General features: G+C 43.8%; 1 protein-coding gene across 1 annotated transcript; it reads right to left on the reverse strand.

Moving 5' to 3' along the window:
* Positions 1-10,074: 10,074 nt before the first annotated feature.
* SCG2 (secretogranin II) lies at positions 10,075-16,001 on the reverse strand. Its single transcript, XM_074592336.1, has 2 exons — positions 15,897-16,001; positions 10,075-12,433 (listed from the first exon to the last, which is right to left on the reverse strand). The coding sequence occupies exon 2, from the start codon at positions 12,417-12,419 to the stop codon at positions 10,536-10,538; it is 1,884 nt and encodes a 627-aa protein (XP_074448437.1). The 5' UTR covers positions 12,420-12,433; positions 15,897-16,001; the 3' UTR covers positions 10,075-10,535.
* Positions 16,002-17,274: the final 1,273 nt, after the last annotated feature.

Raw genomic sequence — 17,274 nt, forward strand, 5'->3', positions numbered from 1 at the left:
CCCGTGCTGTGTCGCTCAGGTACTGCCGCGGCACGGGGAGGAGGCGAGCTGTCCCGGGCAGGGACTGATGCTTCCCAGAGACGCTGGATACACGTGCGTTTGTCATGCACTGAAACGAGAATAGACCTGCGGGATAATTTGTTTCTATGTAAATACTTGTCAAGATGGCCAGCCCTCTGTGCTCAATGAGGTCAGGAGGGCTGCAGTAAGTTACCCCAGTACACCATGTGTCTGTTTATAAGGAAAAGCAAAGCCCAATGGTTTCAACATTTTCTTAGATTTGCCAAGGCACAGCAACTTTGAAAGAAACTGGTTTAATGTAGATGCCTGGTTTTAGGCAGCCAAATTATTTTGCAGTTCCAAAGGTAGTAATATTTTTAGGAGAATAGCATCCCTGGCTATAGCTTCTTTTACCAGAAACCTGCATAAGCAATGGAAGCGCCGATTAGCCAAGGCTGGTGCCTGCCTTGTGAGAAAGCCAAGCTGAAGACCCATCTCCTGCTGCCCAAGTCAGATCTGGTGGCAGAACAAGTTCCCCCACACCTCATTCCTAACCTGTGAAAGTCAAGCAGGGGCTTGCTTGCTCACTTTCCATCTTTTTTTTTTTCCTGTCCGTAGCAACAGCTTAACTAAAGCACATACTGTTTTGTACATCCCAATAGCCTTTGTTATAAGGGGGGTGTGTGAATATATATGTATATATATTTATATATACACACTGCAATTCCTGTGCTCACCCACCAAGAATTGATAAAGCAATGCGCTCTCTGTTCCTTGGCTTTTGAAAGATACAAAGTAAAAGAGCAAGCTATAAGCCCAACTTTGTACTCATAGGATATGTAGGAGGACAAATAATCATATCTTCTCAGCCAAATGACTGTTTAAGTTATTTTTCCATCTCAACACGTAGGAAGCCGCAGCTACTGAAATGTACAGCTCAATAGGTGAAATGTGCATCTAACCTAGGAATACAGTACATCTATTTTCAGGTGCCACACAACACATGTTCATCAAGAAAACTATTAAAAAATTCATTTCCTCAGGACATCAGCATTAGACTATTGAGGAGATCCAGTACTGGATAATGAATTGCACAGGCAGAAAAGCGTGCGCTATAAAAGGTGAGGTACAAGGCAAAGTCATTTTCTTAGGAAAAAGGCAAATGTCCCGACAGTCTTGGTGTAGGATAACTGAATTTTATTCTATCTTCAAAGTTTGATATGTAAAGTATGTATTTTTAAAAGGTCACATCCTTTATATATTTATAAAATAGTCTGCTGCTTTTGGCTGCTACTTTGGAAAGGAGCTATAGCACAGGAGTTAATTTTTAAAAATAACCACAATCCAAAGGTGAAGTCCCACTTTTTTTTTCAATCCTGGATATTTTAGCTGTAGGAACTGGTCAGCAAGAACTTTATCAGCAATGAAATAGACTCAGCATTTATAATGAAGATGATTAAGCCAGGCTTCCTGAGTCATGCACTGAGCTGAGCCAGGAGGGTGGTAGATGGAAGGAAAGGAAGCTACACAACCTGATTAACAAATGAGTTAGCCAAGAAAGCAACCACCGAGGTGTCAGCTCAAAGAGAGCAGGCTCCCCCAAGCCTGAGTTTGCCCAGAGGAGCCAGGCTCCGCGGCACTCCTGCTGGCCTGCACGCAGTCGCCAGCCCAGTTCCCCCAACAACTCCATCAGCATGGCCAGGCTGCCGGCTACCATTGACCTTCTGTGGCAGGTGGTGGTAGCCAAGTGGTGGCATGGGAGACCTCCCCAGCCACATTCATTGCCTGGCTTTGGAGAGCACTTCAGTGAGCATCCAGGATTAAGTTAAACATGTAAATGTTGCCTTCAGCCAGGTTACTGAAATAAAGCTAATCTGATTTTCTGGCTCGTCCACTTGTAGATCGGATGGATGGGAAAATGCGCTTGAACACAATATTGATTATATTGATTGTACTTCAGAATTTTCTTGGAAGGTTGTTGTCAAAATATCGTTCCTCAGGGACTTGGTCTGCCTTCCACGGTTTATCTTAGCATATTTTTAATGTCCAAACTACTTATCATCCCCTCCATTCTCATCTCTGCTTGAACAGAGTTTTGTATTTTCGGAGTTGGTACTTCAGCCTGTTTGGAAGGCAGGCGGGGAGGGCTGAGGAGGACCCATAAATAGCATCTTACTTTGGAGCCAGGAGATTTGGAGTCTGATGTGGCCATCTATGCGTGAAGCAGCAATCAGCTCCACAGAGGGCACGTTGAGCTAACCTTAAAGGAACTTCGTGGCCAAAACAACGTTGAAGAAAATCAGACTTGCTCTGTGGCTCCCTGTGCAAAGTGGGGTTTTAGCTACATGTTAAACTATATGCTTTAGCGACACGTTTGTTGGTGTGTCTCAAAGTATTTACAGTGGTGTCCCTGATTTCCCCCACACTAGGGAGGGGGAGATGGGGCTGCAAAGGTGGCATTGAACATCGGTCTGTCCGTGGTGGAGTCTGGGCTTCCGATTCCTGTCCCCACAACCTCCTCTGGGCTGGGGCTGAGCTCCAGCTTAAGTATGGCCTTGTTATGTGGCGTATCGCAAAATTTACTGGCATAGGAACACATAGCGCTATAGAGTAGAGGACTATGTGAAGTTGCTAGATTCGCCTGCATTGTGTCAGATATAAATAAAACTGATGTAAAACATGTTGCCAAATTGGGAAGCAGCCAGTAGCTTTGAACTTTTGCATAGGATCAGCAAAGCACAATATGCTGTCTCTAACGAGTAAGAAAGGCATTATGAAGTTTGAGGACTTGATAAATTTCCTTTCAATTTTTTTAAGTTGTTCATAGTTGTGACATTTTCAACAGTAATTTTTTTCTAGAATAAAAATATCCACGAGTTCTTCCCAGCAGTTAGAGCTCCTTTGTCGCGAGGGGGAGGCTCAGTTGTGCAGAAGACAGAACCTTGTGGACATCGAAGCGACCACTGTGCCCCAGCCATCCCTAAAAGTTTGTGTGACTGTGGTGGCACCAGCTGCAGACCACGCGTGCTGGTGAGGAGAGGACCCAGGCCCGGGGAGGGGCGGGGGGGGGCGGGCGGGGAGTCGTGCTGGCATTTTTTAAATAGAAATTAGAAAGCCAAAAATATGTGTAAACAAAGTTCAAGCTGACTGTTGCTTCTAGGGAGGCAAAGTCCAGGGCCACGTGTGAGACTAAAGGACTTGTAAGTTCGTACAGTAACAACATTTCTAAATTAACAACTGGAATATGATGGTAGTTACAGACTTACATACAGAATAAAATTTTCACATTTATTTTTTTTCTTAGCCTCCTTCAGTGTGCTAGTCACTAGCACAAAGTTTCTACCTTGTTGCACTTGTGTTCGTAAGAAGAAAATCTATTGATTGCATGTTGGATCTAAGTAAATTTAACCTTGCGGAAAACAGTTTTCTTGTCAGGTTACGTTTGTATCCCAAAACTTACTTGCAGGGATTTAACACATCTCCCCTTGTTATGCCACGTGAATGACAAGCAAGGGAGGTTGGCTTTATCCCCTTTGATGATTTGTCTTTATTTTTATATTTTCTGTGTCTGTACATAGTGTTCCTGACATGGCTCTTACATACTTAATACGGGAGTACAAGTACTAAGACTAAGTGGTCTGTCGCTCTGCTGTGACATTTATTAGCAGGTGACAAAGCGCGTAGCCATGGTAGAAAATGTGTTCCTTGCAGAAATTATATGTTACATCTCATCCAAACAGTCTGACACTTTCTTTTAGGTCAAAGAGGAAAGAGAAAAGTGGGGATGGGAGGGGTTTTTTTTGCATTTAGGGGCAACAGTTTTACAATGTGGATCTAAATGGAATCTAAAATTTGAGCTGGAAAAAAAGATCCACTTAAATGAAGTGTGGGTTTGGAAAGAGGTTTAATAGACAATAAAGAATGACCATGTGTTTCACTTGGAGATCTCAACAGACAGGCACAGTGTACCTCCTCTTTTGTGTGGTGGCGTGAGCTTAGAGCAAGAGGAAAATAACCCAAAAAGGCATTACCGAGGTGACCCTGAGCAAAGTTGTGGCAGGGGTGGATCCCACCCTCTCCAGTAGATGAGGCGCCCCAGTGGTGTGGCTGCAGTAAGCAGATCAGCAGGAGAACTGCCCTGATGTGGGTCACCCACTTGAAAAATACACGCTCAAATTTGCATAAATGCTCAGTTCTCATTGAAGCTTTTAAATGGAGTGGTACAAAATGCACCCCACAGCTACGCCAGAAGAGATTTACTCCAACTTAAGCATGAAGCCAAACAAAGCTGGTGGACTCAGATTTGGTGTCATAATCAGGGAGCCACAAAGGAGGTTTAAAAGCTCATTATTTCCTTTAGAGCCTGTCCTGGATGCTGCCCGTCCCACCCAGAGAACTTGTCTGCTTTGTAGCTGCCCCACCGAGCCTCGCCAGAGCCCGGCTTTTCTGCCAGGATAAAGCCAGGGCCACTGTTCTTAGGCAGATGCCAGGAAGGCTTTTTTTGGAAGCAGCAATCGCAGGAGCTGGGGAGTTGCCAAATAACCATTTTCCATCTCTCGTCCCCCAGGCACGTAAGACCTGCGTGGCTCATTGTCTGCTGGTTTTCGTCTTAGCAGAGGAAGGCAGAGCCCTCTGCGTTGGACCGCTAGTCAGTACGTAGCAGATCTGCTGAATGGCTGTGGCAAATTTAAAATAATCGTACTATAGTTATTCACCAGCGTACTGATTAGGAATCAGAGGTTGCTTTTTTTTTCTTTACAAGGGGAAAACATTGTAAGTGAACCCGTAATTTTGAGTACGCTAATTCCAAGACATATGCAGATATTGAGTGGTTTCCTGGAATAACAGCCTCTCTCAAGAGAAACGTCAAATGCATTTAATCAGCCACATTTAGAGCTCTGTAACATCTGCAAATGAATTATTAACGATCTCAAATGTTTTTGAATGATCCAAAAGTCAGGAATAATGTGGCCCTTCAGCTAATCAGCTCTGATTCAGGGCTTCTCCTTTCCGCTTTATACACTGGAGGCTCTGCACCTGCCTGCTGCTGCGGCTGGAGCTCCTTGCGGCTTGGATGAACCTCTCCGGAGGCACTTGGGGGGCTGAACAAATGCAAAGTGCAGCTGGCATCCAGCTGTGTCTGCACAGATTTAGGCATCGTGTAGTAAATAACCACTGACCAGTGTCGTGGGGGGTGGTAAGGGATGCTCCAGGGGACGCGGATCCCACACAGCAATCATCACTGCACGTGGCTCTTGTCCACAGAAGTTCTCCACCATGCTACGTTTGACCTGAAGTGACGGAAGATTGGTCTGGGTGTGGTTTGCCTGGAGAAGCAGGTTTGAGTCATGAATCTTCTCGTTATCATAGAATGGTTTGGGTTGGAAGGGACCTTAAATATCATCTAGCCCCAACCCCCCGTGTTATCTAGCAACAGCAAGAGTGGCAGAATAAAGCTGTGAAGCAAAGCACGGCTCGGGACACCCGGGTCCCAGCCTTGGCTTGCCCTTTGCCATGTTAAGAAAATCATAGATGGTTCGTGTCACTTTGCCTGCAAAACAAGGAATCTTCTAAAGGGCTTTGAGAAATACTAATGACTGTCATATGCAACTCAAACCCCTTCCACTGCAATGTGGAAGTACCCTTTTAGAAAAAAATAATCGCAACAATCTAATTTCTTCAGATGAGGTAATGTGGTTACATTAATTTTTCAGTCAACAAATGTTCTCATTTAAGAGCCCCAGCTGACAAAATAATGGAGCCATCAAGATGCAGATGTAAACAAAACACTTGCAGTACCATGTGAATTAAGGCAAAACCGAAAAGGTATTAACTCTTGTGGGTACCAATACAATGAATTCTGGTACATGTTCAAAGAAGAACTCCCTCAGGTCTTGAGGAAGGTGTTCAGCAGCTTGTTATGTTCAGACCAAATGCAGAATTTCTCCTCAATCTGCTTCTTGGGGGAGGACCTTAAATACGAGGACACAACGAAGCTTACTGCAGGTTTTAAGAGGAAGATGATGTGAGCAGAAACATTTTTCTTTGCTGGACAAAAGCCACTGATAAACAGAGAGTACAAACCAGCTGCATCTGGGATGCTGTCAAGTCGTCGCACAAAAGAGGAATTAAAAATCTACCCCTTCCTTTGCCTGAGTAAAAATTGCAGGGTGGTCACTTTCTTTTGTATATAATTATACTAATAAGCTTGCTAGTGTATTTGTTATGGATTATGTATTCTGTGTGCATTATTAACAACATGACTGTTTGTCCCACTGCACTCATAAGGAAAACATAAAACCCAGACAAATGAAAGCAGAAGCGGCTGTGGCTATTAAGAACAATTAAGCGCTACACAGCCTCTCTGCCGGGGGCCGCTCTGGAGTGGTTTAATGGAGCAGATCTCACGTTATGATGTACATTTTGATAACGTTGTCTTGCATAGTCAGGTATAACTATCTGCTCTTCTGCAGGAGCTTTGGTTGCACAGCAAGAAACAGCTATAGCTACCAAGAGGGTGCTGCCTATTTAATATCTGCTCATTTCATTTCATTTCAAAATGGAGCTGGAGATTCATTTGTTAGAAATAAAGTACTTCACGGGGAGATGAGCTATCTATTTTCTGTGGCTAGAAGAGGAAAGGATATTGACGTCACCTTTTAGCTTGAAATCAGCTTGAAATTTCCACGTAGTTCTGTTATACAATGTGCAGTTCTTTTATTTCAAGCTCAAAGTCCCTCCTTTTGTTTATGAAGATGAATCACAAACAATATGGCTTGCACACCCCGTAAGTGAGATGGTCTTCTAAAAAGTGACATATTTACTCATACCAGGGTTTGGATTTTCCAGAGCTTATTTTCTTCTTGTACAGAGTCTCTGAAAGAACCTGTCCTCTTATACATAGGTTTGTATCTCTATCTCCTTAGATCCGAAAACATTCTTGCGTCCAATATTTTCATGGAGTGCTCCTTGAATAAGATCCTGTCGGCAACGTTTGTGCCAAACAGCTCCCCGGGGCTTTGGTCAGCTCGGGAGCCTGGGTAGCCCAGGGGAAGGGAGTGCTACAGGCTGTGGTAGGAGGGGAATGAAACTCAGGAAGTTAAACCTACCACCAGTCATGCTTGAGCGTGTTTGTTTTGTGTGGCATCTTTTCTAGGTCCTCTGCATGCCTTGTAAATTAGGTCTGTTATTGCCTGGTAGTATATTCAAGGAATAATGGTTGAAACAGGCACCTGTGAACCTCTGTCCCTTTGCTAGAATCATTATTTCAGAAAAATGAGATCAGCTAAAGAGGTAGTAGTAATAATAGCATGCTAAATTAATATATATGTTGTAAAACTTCATTGTTTTGACAGTCAGACAGTTACGTTGACTTTAAAAAAACCCCAAACCCGTCAAACCATAAACCCTACAGCCCGATGGTTTCAATTTCCACTTGAAGAAAATATCTAATACCCTCTGAAACAGGTCCCTTAGGAAGGCTCTCAGGTCTGGGGACCTACGGGAGCATTAGGGAAACTGTGGTGCCACAGGTATCAGCACAAGGGAAAGAGGAGCATTGAGCCTGCTCGCTGTGTGGGGCCGGCTGTGCGGCAGAGGCCATCCGAGCACAAGTTTCAGGGCAAAGCAGAAGCGAAGGTTGGAACTTCAAAGCATGTTCGTCTTCCTTTCCTTGGCCCTGCGATGAGCTGCTGGGATGTGGAATGGCTGCCTCCCGGCTGCCATAGCAACGTGTTGCTCAGCCCTGCATCGCAGGGGCGAGGGAGATGCTCCTCAGAGCCTGTGGCTCAGCAGCCGCTGAGGGGGAATGGAAAAGCTCTTTTTTAAAGCACCATTGTATGTCATCATTGAAGGAAAGGCAGGCAGCTAAAGGAGAAAAAAAGATTACTGTTGTCTTCACTGAGCTTTGCCCAATCCCTGCTAAAGGTATTTTTAATTATTTGGTCTGGTGTCACAATGGTGTTTATCAAGTGTGTTGAACAGTGTGTTTGCAACCACCTCCATCCAAGCTGTGAGTGCCCAAGGCCCCGCACAACCTCTGGCTGGCCCACATGGCAGCCCCATGCCGCAGCACGCAGGTTGTAGCCCTGGCCAGGAGACGAGATCCTCGTGCCTGGGAGGCTGCAGGAGCACAAATCCTCCTGCGTGGTGCTTCCCCCAGTACAACCCCTCTGAGATGTTATCTCAGAGCCCTCAGTCCCCCGCCAAGCTCCTCAGTCCCCCTCCAAGCTCAGCCCCAGGACAGCAGGATGCTCCCAAGGGAGCCAGCCTTTCCAAAAAACCTCTTCTTCTGGGAAAGATGTTTTGCAGTGATAAACAAACCACTCCTCACCTGATGTGTGAGGGGAAGACCTGAAGTGGTGGGAGGATGGCCTGGCTACAGCCCGGAGAGCCAGAGGTGTGCACAGCCAGCTGTGACACTGTCTGCTGGAGCCTTTCCCGGCATCTCTCCTCTGTGGCACAACACCTGTGTCTGGCGGGACACATGGCCTTGGGCTTCTCTTGCTGCCCGTTATCTCTTTGTATGAAAATACTGATGTGAGTTAATTCTTTTTTTCCCATAAGAAAGGAGAAAAAAAAAAAAGGCATTTAACTACAGCCCTGGTAAAAGCAGAGTCTAGCAAGTCGGCTACAGAGTTAGGCTTTGGTACTCTGTGTGTGCGTGTGAATAAGGGCAATAAATAAAGTCTCCTGTTAAAATATGACCTTGGAAGGCAAATATAAAGCTCCGAAACTTGCTCACTGAAAACAGCAAATATTAATTTAATTTTCAGTACTCTTGTTTTTATTACTCTTCCCCAGTTTTGTCTATTACGTATTTAATTATTAAATGTTACTGATTTAACCAAAAGAAAATTTTCTGGACTGCGAGAATTGCCGGAGCACTATTAGGATCAAGGAGAAAAATAGTATTAGGAATCAAGGTGATAAAAATAGTTATTTTTTTTAAGAGCACAATTTTGTTTTGAATAAAATACGGTGGTTCCAAGCTACCAGTGGCACAAGTAAGTGCATCACAAATGGCAACAGGTTTGTCCTAGTTTAGAGTAAGGAAGTGAATTTAACTCTGGTATTTTTTCAATTGCATGTTTAATGTTTCGACTCATCCAAGTAACGGGAAACGGAAGGCGTTTGCTGTGTCCCAAAGCAAGAGCTCTGACTGGACATCTATAGTCTGTGATTGCTCAGGGTAATGGTGACACTGAAGAAGTCTTATTTCTGCAGCCTTTGTACTTTGCTTCATTAGACATTGCCTCGCCAAAAAACATCCCCACCCCACTTAGCAGAGATGAGTTGCTGGAGAATGCCACAGGGAAAACCACTTTTAAACTATAATCCTGGAAATGCTTATGCCTGAGCTGTCCTGGTGACGACCATGTCTGACTCACAGAGTTACACAAGCACATTTTGTTCTGTAAAAGAGCCGTAGCTTTTCCAGAACATCCACTGCAGGTCTTAACGGGAGCACAAGAGATGTTTCAAATGTTGAGGCAATGTAGTGAATAATAAAGATTCTGTGTACATGTATGTATACATGTAAAGGACATTTCGTGAAATGGGAAATAATATTTTTATTAGGAAAAAAAGTGATGTCACCTACAGGGTGAGTTCTCTGCTTGCCTTGCCTGGGAGCCTGTCTCTTTCTTCGTGGTAGCCATCATGACAGATGGCAAGGAACCCACCTACTTCTCATCAACTTCATCAGAACTTCCCAGAACTGCTGCTGCTCACATACAAAGGTTCAATTTTTGAGCGCTTCCCCATAGAGTCTGCCTTAGCTGGACAGACCATTTATCTTCCTCCCACTGCCAAGAGATCTATAACCATTAACTGCAGGGGGGGAGCAATTTTCAAAAAAGTTAATGGAGTTACTGCCCTGGTTGACTTGAGCAAGCTCTTCAGGTATGCACAGCCCTTAACGATGCCAGTCGGTGTTCTTCCAGCCCAGAAAAAAAGCTACCAACTTACTCTGCAGTAAAATAATAGACTTCAGAAGAATTCTCTGTAGAAGTAAAACATATATACTGTTTCAAATTACTATAACTTTATCAACTGCCACAAAGAAACACAGTCTCTTGTCCAGAAATAATTTATTCATCAACAATAAAACACTGAATAGAAAAAGCCTTTTAAATAAAACTATATATATAATGCTTTATTTTTTTTATTCGGTACTCCACAAAAACCACTACAGACAGTAACAAAATAATCAAATTAATCTTAAAAATTTCAAATGATAATTGTCATTCTTCATTTATCATGTTTTATTAACAATGCAAAGGTCATTTGTTTACATATTATAGTTTTACTTGATTTCATTAAATTCTTAAAACACTCGAAGCAATTTGTTGTTTGCCCCGTAATTTATAACATATATTATATCAATAAACAATATAACAGCTCTGAGAAAGATATGCAGACTGTTCAATGGTAAGTGGTCTACCATAGGTTGTTTAGTGGGAGAGCGGGAAGAAATCACAACTGAATTGGGATAGAAGTCAACACATTGAAGAGAAATAATAGTTGGGGAACAATTACATATTTTCCATTGCCCGTTTAGTAATGTGATCTCTTTCAAGCTCTGATTTCTCCTGTTTTAGGTACTCTAGCACCTTTGCTAGCATATCCTCATCCGGATACTGCCTGTTTTGCGTGTCATCAGTTTCCCCAGCCATGGAAAGCCTTTTGCTGAGCGAAGTCAACTTCGCGGCCTCTTGTGGTCCCAGCTGGCTTAGGTGCTCCCTGATGGCCTGCTCCAGCCGGTCATCTTCCTGCAAGTCGCTTTCAGAAGCTGGAACTGGGACTCGTTTCATCTGGTTCGTATTGATAACTTCAGGATATTTTGCCAACACCTTTGCCAAGTAATCGGCCAGCTCTTCATCCTTCTCGTTCAGTTTCTCATACTCCATTTGTCGCCTTTCCAAATCATTCATCCAGGCAGCTTTAGGAAACGGGTGTCCTTTCAATCTTCTGGGAATGTAAGACAGTCTTGGCAAATCATTTTCTTGATTAAGACGATTTAGTAAGTAGGAGGGATTCTGATTAGCTAAATTGTCAGTTCCCAGAAGACTGACAATGTCTTCAATATTGAGGTCTTCAGGTAGATTTTCTGGAATAACGTTAAGGGGCTGCTTCATGTACCCGTTTTTAGAGTTTACATTACTTTTAAATATATCGCTCTGTCCTAGATTAGTTTCAGCGATCTCGTTGAGGTCTTCTGGGAATTCCGCTTCCTGCTCAGCTTCCAACCTTTCACTCTGAAGCTGCTTTTTTTCTCCAGCTTTCAACATGTCTATTAAATCCTCAGGAGGAATTTGTAAATTCCTTGAGATTTCTATCAGCTGAGCTATAGACTGAGGATCGAGTTGCTTATCCAAAAACGTGGGTGCTCTTTTTTCCTCAAGTTCTCCTCCAGTCCTTAATTTCCTATTTGCAGCACCGCCCATCAGCCTCTTCAGGTAAAAATTCATTAGCTTTGAAACGTCCTCTGACATTTGATCTTTATTGTCTCTTCTTATTTCATCCTCAAGGAAGCTGAGTTTCCCTGATCTTTTCATTTCGTCATCAATCTCCTCTTCATGTTTATCAATTTCCTCTTTGCTATCTTTTATCTCTTCCTGGGTTTGACTTTCCACTTTTTCCTCTATGGGATTCCAGTCTTCTCCTCCAACCACATCTTCATAGGCAATGTTATTCACTTTATATACATCATCTTCATCATCTGTATACAATTTCTGGTCCTCATCCAGCCTTTCTTTCTTGTGGTTACTAGGTCCTGCCATCTTCCCCAACTCCTGAAACACGGACTCCAATGTAGCAAGGCTTTGGGGTGTGTATTGCTCTTCCACTATTTCATTAGTACGCTTGAAAGGACTGTCTCGTGAACTGTCTTCATAGTGCCCAAGTGGCATTTTGAGATATTTTTGCCACCTCTCAGGCCACTTGTAAGCCTCATAATCTTCAGTTACTCCAGCTGGAAAGCTGTTATCTGAACTCAGACCGTAAGGTTTATTCTCCTTCGGGCCAACTTTTGACTCTTTCTCAGCTTGCCGCAAAGCTTCCAACATTACCTTAACCCATTGGGACTCATCTTCAGTCAAAGAATCCCTTACATTATCTGGGAGGCGAACCTGATCTTTGCTTTCTTTCTGGTGCAGGAGATACGGGACACCTTGATAAGAGTTGTAATCAGGGCTACTTTCTCCCTTGTTCGTTTGCTTCCGAAGATCTTCTATGTATTCCAAAGCTTTGATCATGTCAGGATTTGGGAATCGTTGTAAGTTTTTCATTACATAGTCTGGGTCTTTCTGAAGCAGCTGATGCTGCTGGAAGGAAGCTGCATCAACCCAACAGATCAGGACAAAGAAAAAGGTGAGAGCACAGGCTGCTTCAAGCTGGAAGGTTTTAGTTTCTGCCATATTTAAAATATTTCCTTGAAATAAAGAAGGAGAAGGAAAAAAGAAGCAGTTAACATATGGAGACAGAATTAGCAAACTGAGAAGCAAAACAGAGATTGTTATTTTAAACTGGAACTCATCATGAAGAATACCACCAGTGCTACACATGTTTTTATTAATTACGGAAAACTAATATAACTCATACATGGCAGACATGTAGTTTGGTGGAAATATGAGATTTTTCTGAACCTTTCCCATGATTCCTCAGTTTACTGGAAACTACTGGTTTCCTACGCTAGCAATTTCTTATCTCTATGCTCAGTGTACTTTATGAACATCAGTTTTCCCATGGCAGCACCAAAGTATAAAATACAAATCCTATACAGCTCATGAACTGCCCTCAGAGGAATCTAGATGTCATTTTGATTATGAAAATGGAGGCTTCAAATGGTAAAATCAGTATATCCATATATTTAAATGCCACTCAAAAAATTAATATTAAAACTGCATACAGAATTATTTTGTGAGATTGTTCCATAGGGTATCTAATTTCATGCCAGGGTAATACCACTGAATGGTGCTAGACTGCAATAAAATTCATGTAATGAAGTGGAGAACATAGCATATAAATGAGTTTCGGGTTTATTTCTGTCATTACTGTTAGCGTTATTACTTCCTTTTTCACTATTTCATTTTTAAAAATATTATTTATATTACAGGTGAGTTTTAGTTAAAAGGCTCTGTGAGCAAACCATTTTCCTATGGGCAATGATCCTCTATATGAAGGACAAACTATAATTTATCCTCTAGGGACAATATAATTTTACTGAATCTTTTAAAGCCCATCTCAGAAATGAGCTCGAGTAGGTAGGTCCTGAGTGGTGATTTCATTCATTCATTCACTGCAGCAGAAATTGAATCAGGTCCCAGGACAGGCAGGAACGTGACCGTTGGCAAAGGTGAGCAAAATTCAGTTAGAATAGATCCATATTGTCTAGTCAGTGTGCCCAGCTTACACCAGCCAACAATAAACCCTGGAAAAGAAGTGGCAAAAATATGCATCCATCCGAATTAACAAGATTACCCACTGCTGCGTATGAGGATAGAGCTGCAGAAGCCCAGCCCTGCGGGGAGCTGAGCACCCTCCACCCAGCGAAGGGAAAAATTGCCATCACTTTTTTCCTGGGAGATGCTCAGGCACTGATACGCTGGGGCCGTGAGGCAGATTAGACTCTTTTCTGATCCAGTTACATTGGCAAATAAAGCACAACAATGAGAAAGAAACGATAAAGATAGAAACCACTTTAATTGACCTATTTTGGTGCCTTTGGTTTTTGGCTCAGTAAAAGCATCCTGTTGAGACGTTGGTGATTAATGACAGACTGAAAGAGCTAAGTATACCACTATTTACCGACTGCTGTAAGTAGAAAGTGAGCGTAAATATGCCTATTTCTGCTCACTTGTAGATTCTTACGCTCAGTTTTTGTTCCTAACATAATGTGACTTAACTAAATAATTAAAGCAGGATGAGTTCAGAGAGCTGCTTTTCTCCCCTCAGTATGCCTGACCAAGCTAACAGCTACAAGAGCAAACAATTTCCCCAAACGTTTCTGACTACTCAAGCCTGGGTAGGACTGACCATTGATTTCACAAAGAATTCGCTCAGAACAGCTGATTAGAAGGTCCCACCCTCAAGACCAGAGTTTGCCCTGAAACAAAGCCAATACACAGTTTTGTTGTTTCCTGTCACAGAAAAGGCACTAGTCCTATAGATAAAAATGTGCTTCTCCATGAAAAAAAAAAGCACTTTTCTACCTATTGTAGTAAATAAATGAAATTAAGACTTTCTTTTCCAGCAGAGAGACTGGTTCTTCACAGAGTTATTTTGACCAGTGCATGAGAAACTCTGTCCTGTCCAAGGGGTGGGGGAAGGGAGAGTTGTTCCATAATTATCTGCCAGGCACCTCCCACTCACAGAGACCTGGAACTCAACCTCCTCCACTGCACACAATTATGTATTGTCACAGCCTCTGTAAGAGTTGTCAGCATCCCAATAAAATGAAAATGCGCATAGTCGGGCAAAGTTTACTTTAGTGTTCCACAGGGATGTTGCTCAACTGGATATTTCCCTTGCAGGAATAACAGGTCATTGGCTCCTCTCTGGATATGTTGGGTATATTTGTCTCTAGATCAATTTTTGCTTCTAGTTTATTGGTATATGATACTTGAAAGCCTTGTCAAATGGGCTTGGGAATGATTTCTTTTAAAAGCTTTGAGTTCAGGTCATAAAATCTTGTCATTAAATATACTGCATTATCTAGGGTAAGAGGACTCCTTCACAGTCTTTCAGACTTTGATTCTTCTTCTTTTTTTTTTTTTTTTTTTTTTTTGAGAAAACAGAAGACATTTTAGACTATCTTTAGAATTTGTATTAACACATTCTCTTCTGTGCCTCTCAAGGGACAATAAGCTAAAATGGCTGGTTTGTCTACAGATGGATAATTGTGAAGCTAGCTTAGATGGGGAGCATATTTTCTCCTCTATTAGTACCTAACAAGCAGGAAAATCATCTTTTAGGCAACAAAAGTAGAAGTTTCTATCTACAAAATGAGGCGATCGAGTTCACAATTTAACATGCACAAAGGCAATGCAGACTGACAGAAGTTCCTGAGAAAACAGGCAAAACAATAAATCTCCTTTCTGGGATGTTTCCATGGTAGCAGTAATTTTCTCTCTCTCTCTCTCGATCTCTCTCAGCAGTCATCTCGGATGTGTATGTAATGTTTCCAGTGAAAATCTGCGATGAAAACTCATAAGCTTTCCTATAGTCCCTGCCCTGAGAGTCTGTGGGGGAATCCGACAGCCGTTTTCCATAAGGAAAATAAGGAAATATGTCACGCACTCTTCCTCCCTTTTTACTTTTGCAATAATTAACAGGACTGCAGTAAATTTGCGCTTTTTTTAAGTATATGTAACACTTCATCCTGTGCAAGGGACTCAAACCGTAAACAAAATAAGAATGAGGTGAGGAGAAGGAGAAAACTGCAAACCCCAAGCAGTTGTGGATGAATATAATGCCTGTTTGTACACCTGGAGAGTCAGTCAGATTGTGTTTGCGTCCAAGGTAACCTCTCAGCCTATATTTTGACGCGGCTGTAGTGCCGTGTCGGCGAGCCAGCACAACTGAGCGCAATCGCAAACAGAAACGTTTTGCTTCCCGCCTTCAGCCACAAACCACGCTGATAATACATATAAAATATATATATAGCAATAGGTCTATGTTTTATAGATATATTTCATTGCAAACAGCTACAACCCCATCAACTTTCTGCTGTAACTCGCCGTTTCACTTCATCCCCAGCGGGGTTTTTTTGTGGGTTGATCCCCGCCCGGGTGGCAGCCGCGGGAAGGTGGCACAAGGGTCGCCCGGACCTCCCCGGACCCCACCGTGTCTCCCCCCGGCCGCGGCCGCCCCGCGGAGCCCGGCGCAGCCCCTACCTGCCCGCGCCGCTCCCGCCGCCGCCGCCGCCGCCGCCAGCACCACGGACAGCGCCCGCTTATACCGCCCTCGACGCGCCTGACGTCACCGCGCGGCCACGCCCCGCCCGGGCGGCGTCACCGGGGACGGGCCGAGGCGGTGCCGGGCACCCGCACCGCCATCCCCGGGGGGCAGGCTGAGGAACAACCCCCCCATCCTTCCTCCGCATCGCGGGGGTGTGCAAATAAAGAACGGGAGGGGCGGGACACACGAGAAAAAGGGGGAAAAGAAAAGGCAAAAAGAAAAAAAAAGGAAAAAGGGGAGAAAAGGCAAAAAGAAAAAAGGCAAGAAGAAAGAAGGCAAGAAAAAAAGGAAGAAGATAAAAAAGAAAAAGATAAAAAAAAGAAAAAAGAACAAAGAAAAAGGGGAAAAGACGAAAAGGAAAAAAGAAAAAAGGTGAAAAGAAAAAAGAAAAAAGACAAAAAGAAGAAAAAAGGAGAAACAGGCAAAAAAAAAACCCCAAAAAAAAGAAAGAAAAAGGAAAAAAGATGGGGGGGGAGAAAGAGGGGAAAAGGGGAAGAAAAAAAAAAAAGGAGTAAGAAGAAAATAAAGTAGGCAGACAGGGTACAGTCAGTGCCTTCTGCTTCCCGGCTCCCACAGTCCAGGGGTGGTGAGGAGCTGGCGGGGAAGGGGGAGCTTCATTAAGCTGACCAATATCTCAGGCTTGTAGGTGACAGCAGAAGCAGCAGTGGGGGCACACGGCCGGGTCTGTGGGACAGGGAGCAGCTGGGGGCGCACAGGGACAGGATAGGGTGTGAGCCAAACTGGGAGGTTGGTGTGTGTCCCCTCATGGGGACAGGCCAACTGGAGCATCCTGCTGCAGGCTGGGTGTTCTCGGGGGGAAAAATGACACCCCTCCATTGTATGCCTGAGACAGGCGGAAAAACTGAAGCACGTTGGGGAGAGATAATGCAGCAGGATCTGTCCGTCCCAGCTCCCCCCCGCCCAGTAGCTCCCTGGACACAAGCATCCCACTCCTGCAGGGCTCTGCCTCGATGGGCTCCCGGCTTCGACTCCCACTTCCTGGGGTGCGGAGAGAGCCAGAGAAGGGCTGTCCACCTACGGCACTGCTGGCCAGGCCCCAGCTGCTCCAGCTTCGTTCTCAGCGCTCCATGGGCAAGAAAAAAAGGCCAGCGCTTGCAAGCAAAGCTCACCAGGGTGAGTAAATACCAGCCGGCATAAATCAGAAAGCATGAGATGTAACACGTGGCTTCAGCTGCTGCTCTGGGGTTTAAGCTCATTCCTTCTGCTTCCTTTCTGTTCCAGAAAGGTTGTTGCACTTTGGCTTTTAAATCAAGACTCCTTTTCCCCCAAAATAAATCTTTCCTGACAATTTTG

Source organism: Larus michahellis, chromosome 6, assembly GCF_964199755.1.
Source record: "Larus michahellis chromosome 6, bLarMic1.1, whole genome shotgun sequence".
NCBI classification, from domain to species: Eukaryota; Metazoa; Chordata; class Aves; order Charadriiformes; family Laridae; genus Larus; species Larus michahellis.